At 35.4% G+C, this 11,295-nt stretch overlaps 1 protein-coding gene across 2 annotated transcripts in view; it reads right to left on the bottom strand.

The window, feature by feature from the left end:
* Positions 1 to 770: 770 nt before the first annotated feature.
* The window catches only part of LOC145977807 (N(G),N(G)-dimethylarginine dimethylaminohydrolase 1), a 32,925-nt gene continuing 22,400 nt past the window's right edge, over positions 771 to 11,295 (bottom strand). For both annotated transcript variants that reach the window (XM_083110109.1, XM_083110110.1), the window contains exons 5-6: positions 3,943 to 4,071; positions 771 to 2,481 (exon numbers count right to left, since the gene is read on the bottom strand). In XM_083110109.1, coding sequence (XP_082966235.1) covers positions 2,356 to 2,481; positions 3,943 to 4,071 — 255 coding nt within the window. In that variant the 3' untranslated portion in view covers positions 771 to 2,355. The remainder of the gene's footprint in view (positions 2,482 to 3,942; positions 4,072 to 11,295) is intronic.

Here is an 11,295-nt window from a genome sequence, read left to right as displayed (position 1 = left end):
TGCACAAAAGAGGATGTTAAGTCTTCTTCAAAAGTAATATATTTCTACTGACACTCACATCATTCTTCAGGGAAAGGAAAAATTTGCAATCGATATAAACAAAGTGACCTGATCTTGTATAAAAATAGAATGAACTGAATGAAATCATCTTGTAAAAATTATTCAAGAAATAAGGAAAAAATCGTGACTTGAATATGTATATAAAAAAGTCTGTAACAATGTTGACATCAAAGTGGATCAACCTTACAACCGTGGATTAATTAAACCACACATATACTTTAAAATTTTCAACGGATATTTAACAATACAAAATGCCTTTCAGATAGTTTTTATCTATGGCAAAGAAGTCCACATTGTTAATGAAAAGTTATGTGTAATCATGCAAATGAAGATCAAATTATTCATAATACAATTTCAAGCTTGATTAAGATTAAAACCAAGGACCTTCAGATTATTGCACTTTCTCTTAATATTGTATAATGTATTGTCTTTACAACCACTGATTAGGTACTAAAAATCATTACCTTTAGTGGATAAAGTAGTCCTAAAGGAAAAAATTATCACAACCTTAACGACATTAGATTCACTTGGTGATTTATGAATATGCTTATGTCCACATTTAATGTCATCAGTTCTCCATCCAGCATGGCCATAAACATACCTTCTTTATGTGATGGTTCAAGAGTATAATGTCACAAGAAAAAGTTTCTGCTTATTTAATTTGCAGGACTGATCAAGCCTGTTAAATGGTTTAATTTTTTTTAAAAAAAAAAAAAAGACTGATGCAGTACATTTTCTGGTAGTCCATATACCATATCTATGAACTGCAGTTTCCATGTTGTCAGATGCTTTATATTGTTCTTTAAAAACATATTATGATCAGCAGCTAACATTAATGTTCTATTTAAGATATCGACGATTTACAATACTCTTATGCAGCAAGTATAAAAATGTAACTTAAAGGAAATATATTTAGGTTTTCTTCCTCAGACCCCGTAGTACCTTTTGCATGTTTCGACTTGCAATAAATGTTGCAAAATTTCATTTCCAAATTGTTCCCAATTCCCATGGTTCCATGTATCAACAATGAATATTTTAAATAGGGATGAGCCAATACTGGTAAGTAGGGATGGGACAGATTAATCCATACTCTATCGGTATTAATAGACTTATGTAATTGTAAAGCTATTGAGAATATCTACGTAATGGAGAAAAGCAAACCACACAAAAAATCAAGTCAGTGCTCTAGAAGGAATTCTAAGCTGATGTCATTTTTCAGATTTTGAAATATCACAGCAAGTTTTCGAAAGGAGAGGAATTTTTTTTTAAAAAAATCATTTTTTCTTCTTTTAGAGAAATAAAAGCCTGTCAACCTTGATGACCCTGTAGAACAAATTGGATAACAACTTTTAATTCTCATATCCACATCAGTGAGTCAGTAACAGTATTGATATTGGCTCGGCTCTTAATGATTTGAGTTCATGTAAATGTTCATTTCATGGGTATGTGAGGTCATTGGTAATAAAGCAGTTTTCTGTGTGATCTTATTCAGGAATTTTCAATCAGGAATCACAGCAAGGACCCCTTGTTTACATGGTGATCACCTTAGTTACTAGCTAACAGGAAGCTCCCCATTTTGTGCTATCAACAATGTTGACATTTTAAATTGTACAGCAAACATATTTCTTGTGTCTTTAAATGTGACCCCAGTGTGTTCAAAATAGACTAAAGATAGACAAAAAAAAATGTTTATCTCAATATGTAAACGAGTACAGTGGAACCCCGATTTTACATTTTCCCGCATTATACATTCAATCTTGATGGTCCCAACATAGCAAAATGTTAAAAAAAAAATTTCCTCGATTTTACATTTTTTCCCGTATTTTGTTTCTTCAGTCTGGTCCACTGAAAAACGTAAAATCGAGGTGCCACTGTATTTATAATACAGAGTAAAAGAGAAATAAATGCAAAATAAACAGATTCACAATGTGCTTCACTGCACAAACATATTCAAATAGCAGAAGAGATTCCACCTCATATATCAAACTGTTGTGCATACCTTGGCTAGCCTAGCAAACAAAATCATTGCTAATAAATCTACATCTGTGCAATATGCAAACTACAATCTACACATTTTGTCTCTTAGTGAGCCTCTTAACAGCGCTGAACATGCAATATTATGTTTCACATTGTAACATCATAATTTTCATATGCTACTAAGAATAAAATATGAAACTGATTCGCTGCAAAAGTTGTGCAACTTCCATTTGTTCATATCTTCTAAATATAACCAATGTTGAAACATGATGCTTCTTTTGTCTTTTCCTCTGCTGTTTCAGATCTAAAAAACATAATTCACAGACTTCTTATATGCTTTGTGCGCCTGAATAGTAAGCAGCAAGATGTCAATCCAGTTCCTGCTTTGGCTAGCTCTGATATACTTAGTGATCGTCTTCCGAAGTCTACCCGCTCTTCGAACACCTAAAATTAACACAGGTCAATTTATACATTAAATCAGGGGTGCCAAACATTTTTAAACTATATATACACAGAAAAGATGTTGCCCACAAATAAAATTAAGGATTTTAGAAAGCTATGGTGGGCTGAATGTGGCTAGCAGGCCATAATTTGGGTAGCACTGCATTACATAATTTTGAAAAACCACAGACTTGCAAGGGACATCCAAAGAGGGGGAAAAAAACATCTTCCTATTCTACTTGTGTCTTTGGAATTCCAAACTGTACCACAAAGACCAAATCTGGCCAAAAGTGGAGTGCATTCTCCTTGTTGATACCATGTGCTATAGGTGCCTCAGTATATTAAGAAATATTGGAAGATTGGAAAGTGGCCATCTAGCATCAGTCCACAGGAGAGGAACTACACAGAAGTGCATGATGCATTATCTCCTCAAAATGAAATTGCTTTCCTGAAAGTTTGGACCTTACCACACCCCCAGAAAAAACTCCATATATCATTTTTGTACTATGTTGTAAAGGAGCATTAAAAAAATATTGCATAAAAAGACTTTCCTCCATTTTTAGTGTACACAAGTTTCAAAATAAAGATAATCCTGGTCGATAGACCAAAAGAATCTTTTCATCATTCATCGCCAGGAAAGCTTCAAGACTTACTTCAATCCTCATGTTCACAGTAGAAATACATTTACAATTAGGTCTCAAGTGAAAGAAAAATGTTAAGTTCCACAGTAGTATACAATAACATGACAATGGAATAAATATTGTATCATTATTTTCACTAATATTTTACCTGCATACAGGTAATATTTATTAAAGCACAAAGTAACCAACAAGGATACATTAACCTTAGAAAGTTAATGTGTCATCTGGCAGACTACGCAAGTGGTGCCCTTTTCTTCTCTCACCCCCTTCCATCTTCAGTTGGGTCAGAAAGACTGACGAGGAAGTATCTGTGTTCTTTACATTAATTTTGCATAGTCTGGCAGACAAAACGGTAGTCTCTACGTACACCAAACATTCCAGGACAACTTCGCCAGAATATTGCTAATATCCAGAATGTGGAAATGCCAAAAACTAATGAAGTTGCTCATCAACAACAACAAGGAAGGAAGTTTTGTGTATTCTGCCCCTCAAGCAATAAGAGACTGACAAGATTCTTCTTCTGGCATTGCTCCAAACCTAAGTGTGGTGAATACCACTCAAAGTGTTTTGAGAGCACACAATACTTATCAAAATGTAATTTTGCATTCCTGCATGCATTACATGTTTTTTGTAAAGAAATACTAACTTTTGTATTAAATAAAATATGTTTTGCAAAATTCAGTTCAGCAGACGAATGGTTAGCTGTAACATTTGGCACAGGACACATTAGCTTTCTGGAGTTAATCAAAACTGATTAAAAAATTATCAATGCACCAAAAAAAAAAAAATTCTAGAAACAAAAAAATATTTAACTTTACTTTACCTTAAATGAATCTGGAATCTCCTCCCGAGAACGATGAATCAAGGTGCCATTTACATGAAGAACATTAGCTGCAAAATCTTCTGGTACAGTAAGTGTCTGGTAACTGAATGTTGCCTCACGTTCAATGCGCTTTTAGTTATAAAAAAAAGCATCATTAATATTTCTTAACTCGTGCAGCAGAATTAATACTTGAAAATAATATGTACACAAGGATGCTATCTTCAACAATAGGGGAGAAACTTTTAAATGCAGTTTGCTTTTTATTCCTATTCAGGACTGAGCCTGTAGTTTGTAGTTGAATCTAAATCTCTGAATTGAGCTCCCAGTGAGAATCAATCCTGTGAGCTGTGACCCCTTGATTGATTGATTGAATTGGTGTTTTAAGTCCAGGGAGACCCGTTGTGACCCCTTGATTACAAGGCAATGAATGGGATAAGGGTGACCAAGTAATCTGTTTTTAGTTATATGCTGATAATAGCTTACTAATAAATTTAAGTTTACAAATCTAATATACAGGGTGTCCCATGTAACTTGACAAATTTAAATATTGCGAGAAATATGCATCGAACGAAAAAATGTTCCATATGAAATTATAATAGTATTGTGGGGGCAAGTCACCTAAGCTACAATGAACCTGCAACGATACTTCACACTGAATATATATTGTACGCGAAGGATGAGCAGACTAACACAATTTTAGAATTAAATTGCAAGTCCTCAGCGCTCAATTGGTTTTCATAATGTTATTATACTTACATTGCAAGAATTAAGCAACGCAACTCAACTTCCAAAATATTATTTCACTTTATAACATTTGATATAAACTTATTTTCGATTTTTAACACAAGACATTTTTAATTCAACCTTCTTACATATATATATATAACAAAAACGAATCGGAATCAACAACTTAAAACAAATATCGACAATGATACAGCGTTCTTAATCTCAATAGTTCCCTGTTAATTTTATAAACTTGTACGCAATCGAAATAAAGTAAATATTGGTTATTTGTGAATGTAGAAGACAGTCACATAGTCCCCCCACTCTGTATAGAAAACTACTTGAGGGATCAAACATTTTATGATCACCCTGTATGTTATCTAAAGTGTGCAGATCACAAGGAGTTTTCTCAAGACATAAAAATTATGGGTCAAATTATGAGGCATATATAATTCACACATACGTGAAACAATACTTAGTAGTAGCCTTGCGGAACCCAATCTCCTTGTTGGCTAAACTACTTAATATAAATAAAATACAATATGTACAGTCATAACACGACTCTTCAGTACATTAATTATTGAATTATTACACATCCAATAAACACCTTGCCTCCAATTATTTTTTTGATCCCTATATATAACTTCATTAATATTGTTTTGCTTGAACATCCCTGGTCCTTGCATAACATTTAGATATACATACGACAAGCTTACCAATAAATACTATTACTCCTGAAAGTAACACATTTCATAACTATCATGACTGACTTCACACATCATTCTACAGATCACAGTGAAATTAATTCACCTTTCATTTCTACAATAACATTATTAACTTCAATTAGTTATATTTCAAACACTGTCAATAACTATCATTTCTTTCCCTCATAACAGTTAAAACATTTCAAACTTTAGACATTCTGTAATGTATCACCTATTGTGTACAAGGGCAAAATTTTCTTAACACTTAACTGGAAAGATTCATAATTTGCATAATGCCATATACAAAACATTACATAGTAACTTATAAATTTAATTGAGATGATTCACAGCAGTTTTTAATTATGCTTCCATTACTGACAACATACTTTGATTTAATTGTCTCTCCCTTGGATCAAATGACACTGCATTTTCATTCAGTCCATTACTTAAAGTGACATTACTGTTAGGGGAAACGAATGGTCGTTCACAGGGCTGCCGACAATTAGAACATAAATTTACTTCACTGATTAAACCTTGACTATTGTTAGGGGAATAAGGCAAACAAGCCACATTAGGATCTGAATTGGACCTCGTTTGTAGATAACCTTGCCTTGTATTAGAACGTCTATCATTCTGTGGTGTCGCACTGTCTCGTCGAAATTGGGTGTTGTTATAACTTCTGTTATTTGCATTTAAGTTTCTTCTAAAGAACTGTTGATTGCCATAATTATTTTGATTCCTTCTTCTGAATGTAAAGTCCTGACGCCGATCAGAATTGTCATTTACATTTTGCCCTCTATTATACGAGTTACCACCGGATGTAGAACCAGAATTAGAATCTCTATTGTTGCGAGAGAACTGTCCATTATTCCTTTGATTAGGATTTTGCTCGCTGTTTCTTGGTTGCGTGTTAACTGTCTGAACTTTGTACCTTTGTTTATCTCTGAAATCTGACGCATTTGAATCCTTAGTAAACCTGGATGTTCTCACTTCAAAATCACTAGGCAAATCACACTTCTTACCAGATCTTGTCTTTATCAAATCCAGTCTCTTCAATAAATTAATAACGTCGTCAACCTTCGTTAGGCCAACACCTAATATCGTCTGTGCCGTAATCGATGGAAACTGATTAATCAAAATATCTATGACTTCTGCATCTTTAGGACGCTCTACCAAATTGTAATATGTTGAATAAGTACGAGTGGCAAACGCCTCCATGCTCATACCGCTATTTTGATCATACTTTCTGTTCCTCAATTCGGACAACTGAGCCTGCGTCAATGAGTATGAAGTGTACTGGTTCAGAAACTCATGTACAAAATGTTTGTATGTCGTAAAGGAATCCACGTGCGTATTGTACCATCCCTCGGCTGGCCCTTGAAAACAATTCCGAATACATTCCAATCTCTGAACGTTTGGAATCTGAAGCAAATCCAAATGTGAAGTTAAGGTTTTAATAAACTTCCTTGGGCTAGATTTCTCTGGATTTCCAGAAAATTTAGGCAACATATTCAAGTCATTCAACCGTAGATACTTTCGTGGTTGTTCCTTAGAAGTAGATGGTTTATTTGTATCAGAATCAATGATAGTAGCGTGCTTATGATGCTTCGTGTTGTAATTAGGTTTAAACCGTTTGCCAGAAGTTCCTTGCGAATTATATCTAGTTTTGTTTAGTTCAGACATATCAGAGTCTATATTGCTAGATTCTGAAGCATTATTTGCTGGATCAACATGACTAACATGTGAAGTTTTATGAGGCTTCTTTAATCGAGAATTTCGCACATTAACTGGTGAAGTAGGAGCTGACAAATTAGATTTAGGATTTCCTGTAGATTTGCGTTTTCCTGACATATGCAATGGAAAAGATTCATCTTCTGAAGCACTGGAAGATGACAAGGATAAAGATACAGGATGCTCTGGATTACGTGATATTTCAGTAATGTTGCCATTGTTCCCTGCAGCTTTATGGATTGTTGAAGCATTAGTCATCAGCAGTTTAGCTGTTACATCACTTAATCGTGCTTCACAGATCTCAACACGTTGAATTAAACCTTCATTATTATTTTCCCTAATCTGGCTGATAACATTCCACTGCTCGTTTACCTGCAAACCCAATCCAGCAACACTATCTTCTAACTTACGAATGCTGTTGGTATTCGCTTCACCAGATATATTCAACTGTTGGAAATTTTCATCCAACACTTTAACGTGTTCCTTTATTTGATCATTTGCTGTTTTGCAAGCTTCAGCAACCTGCCCAATCTCCATCCGGAGTGAGTTGCCCAACTCCTTAACAGTGTTGTTCATATTTTCCATACACTTCACAGTTCTGAAAAAATATAAATATGCTGACCAAGGCAGTAATTTATTTTATTAAAAACATAAACTAAACGTAACGTTTCAACCTTCTAGCAAGGTCTTCATCAGACTCTGTATCAAGTACAAAAGTAACAAGACACCAAAAACAGGGCATTATATACACAAAACATTACTCCCTCCAGACTAATAGAAAGTTGTTTTGGAACTTTCTCGCAGGTGGCTTTCACTATACTTTCACCTAAAAGGCGAAAAATATATACTTTCATATAGAATGTGGATTGGGCTTTATATATCACGCTCTTTTTCCTTCATTTTCTTCCTTCTCCTCTCCTCTTTCTCTCTTGTCCTTTCCACTCTTTCTAACACTTTCTTCCATTCTTTGTTTAACTTCAGTCCCCCATTCCAGTTCATTGTGTCTTCTTCACCTTTCTTCTCTATTTCCTTGGCTTCCTTCCATTTTCTCACTAGCATTCTCTTCTCCAACTTTCTATTAGTCTGGAGGGAGTAATGTTTTGTGTATATAATGCCCTGTTTTTGGTGTCTTGTTACTTTTGTACTTGATACAGAGTCTGATGAAGACCTTGCTAGAAGGTTGAAACGTTACGTTTAGTTTATGTTTTTAATAAAATAAATTACTGCCTTGGTCAGCATATTTATATTTTTTCATAATAATGGAAACAAGGCTTAATGGTGTTATAATTTCACAGTTCTGTCTTCAAGTTCTGCAAACTGCTCTTTCTGAGATTTCTCATGCTCTGACAACTGCTCTTTCAACTGCTCTCTCTGAGATTTCTCCAGCTCTAACAACTGCTCTCTCAACTGCTCTCTCTGAGATTTCTCAAGCTCTGACAACTGCTCTTTCTGAGATTTCTCAAGCTCTGACAACTGCTCTTTCTGAGATGACAACTGCTCTTTCTGAGATGACAACTGCTCTTTCTGAGATTTCTCAAGCTCTGACAACTGCTCTTTCTGAGATGACAACTGCTCTTTCTGAGATTTTTCAAGCTCAGACAACTTTTGCCTTACGCTGTCATTCGATTCCTTCAATTCCCGAAACATGACCAATAATTGAGCATTAAAATCTGAAGTACCCATAGGTAATGGCACGATAGGAACATTCTTCGTTGTCATTGCACTAATTTGTATTCACGACAACAGAACGAAAATATGAAGTACACAAAGGAAGGGACACTAATAAGTCTAAAATTTATAATTCTTCAGTGTAACCAAATTCCCGCACACTGGCCACCAATTTCTTGCAACGATACTTCACACTGAATATATATTGTACGCGAAGGATGAGCAGACTAACACAATTTTAGAATTAAATTGCAAGTCCTCAGCGCTCAATTGGTTTTCATAATGTTATTATACTTACATTGCAAGAATTAAGCAACGCAACTCAACTTCCAAAATATTATTTCACTTTATAACATTTGATATAAACTTATTTTCGATTTTTAACACAAGACATTTTTAATTCAACCTTCTTACATATATATATATAACAAAAACGAATCGGAATCAACAACTTAAAACAAATATCGACAATGATACAGCGTTCTTAATCTCAATAGTTCCCTGTTAATTTTATAAACTTGTACGCAATCGAAATAAAGTAAATATTGGTTATTTGTGAATGTAGAAGACAGTCACAAACCGATCCCTAACCCCAAGGCGGGGCAGGGGGCAACTTTGCAATGTTAAATGGGAACCTCTATTTTTTTATTGTAGATTCGAATTCGAATATTAATTAATATTTCAGTAAATCAAACCGTTTACACATCAGGTGATAGGCTTACATATGCATTGACAAATCTATGCAACGACTACTATGAAATGACAACTGGTTACCACCGGATACTGTCTTTTTTTGGTCAAATGACCTTGCACAAAATCAGCTCATTTAGACCAAAGACAACCCTTACATAAGGCACACATCTTTCAAACATTTTGAAGGTTTTAATGTGATCCTAGTCAAAATTCAAACTTTGCAAAGGTATGTAAACCTTTCAGCATACAGAAAACAATTTCGTCGTTTAGCGAACACATGATGCATCAGGCTGACATTTCCCGCACAGGATGAAACTACGCCATATTGCTCGTAGATTGGTATACAATTTATATTTCGATATCTCTTGATAGATTAACGTGATAGCTATCATGAAACGTTCACTACGGACAACTGTGTTCTCGCGCGCGTTCACAGATTATATCAGTACTGCACCTCAGGAAAGTAAAACTTCCTTATTTCTCTGCTCCACCATGTGGTTGGAATACCTGTGACGTATGATCGATCCCTTTCTTCTTCTCTTCTGGGACACGTATCAAGTCTTTCCCGACAGAATATAATACATCCACACCATCCTCGAGTATTCCTACACCCGAATCTCCAACTTCTGCTAAGTCACACCTTCCACAAACGCCACAGTCAACATCCAACTTTTGTGGCAATGTGCAGTCAACCTTCCATGATGGCATCCATCTTGCGAGAATCTCAATCAATCTCCTCCATCCTCCCCATGTTAGTTCTGCTCGCTTCCGCCAGGTTGTACACATTGCGTAAACAAAAAACTGTTGCCCATTTTAACACCTTCTTGTATGTAAGGAACTTACAACATTGCTTATTTAAGTCAAATATAATTTGCAAACTCAAGATTCCAAGTTTCTAGCCAAAATATAGGATCTGCACACGAAAATTACAACCATCCAAAAAAAAAATAATCAATCAGAAGTGTAACGAGCGACAAAAATGCTCCTTCACTGTGTCGCTGGCGAGACCACTCTAATGGCAGACTCGCAAACTACAAGTAAGCATTCAATTATGGACTGCATATTTCTGCCACCTTCCGTGAATTCAGGCAATTACAGTAGAGCGTCGATTATCCGAAGTAATTGGGGGACATGGGTGTTCGGAAAACTGGTTTGTTCGGATAATCGAACTGTACATGTTTATTTGCCAAAAAGAAGTACTGTACAGTAAATTTATTCATAAAAACAGGCATCTCTTTAAGTATTACAAAGTAACGTACAAAGGCAACTTTAGTAGGAATATATAGTATGTGGTACAGTTTATTTAACAAAAATATGTACATATTATATACGCATTTTGCATGAACAATACATACACCGACAGAAGTGTGCTGATTGTTGAAACACAGCGACTGGCGGCTTGGCCGGTCAGCAGCGCCTTATGAAGGCCCCATTAGAAGCAATGTTCCGCCAGCGGTGGCTCAGTGCGGCGACTACTGTGGGAAACTTGGTTTGGGAGTGAGGGGGATGATTGACTGTAGGGTGGGAGAGTAACAGTTGCGAGCGAGTACACAGTTCGGTTAAGCGGTCGTTCGGTTGACCGACGTTCGGATAATCAACGCTCTACTGTAATTAGTTTTGATATATAACACATATTACGTGACGTATATAAAGTGGCTTTCACAGATTAATTACGTCATTATAAACGATCTTCATAATTGTATAAAGTTAAAGTGTTGCCAGCTTACAGAACAATTTTCAGAACTACGCTGCTAGGGTCGGCCCTGTGGACGCTGGATCGACCAAATTTGGAGGGAAGTACGACAAAAGACCACCGTATGAGAATATGTAATGC

This window comes from Lepisma saccharinum, chromosome 23, assembly GCF_977018435.1.
Source record: "Lepisma saccharinum chromosome 23, izLepSacc3.1, whole genome shotgun sequence".
NCBI classification, from domain to species: Eukaryota; Metazoa; Arthropoda; class Insecta; order Zygentoma; family Lepismatidae; genus Lepisma; species Lepisma saccharinum.
This window is presented reverse-complemented; position numbering and strand designations above follow the sequence as displayed.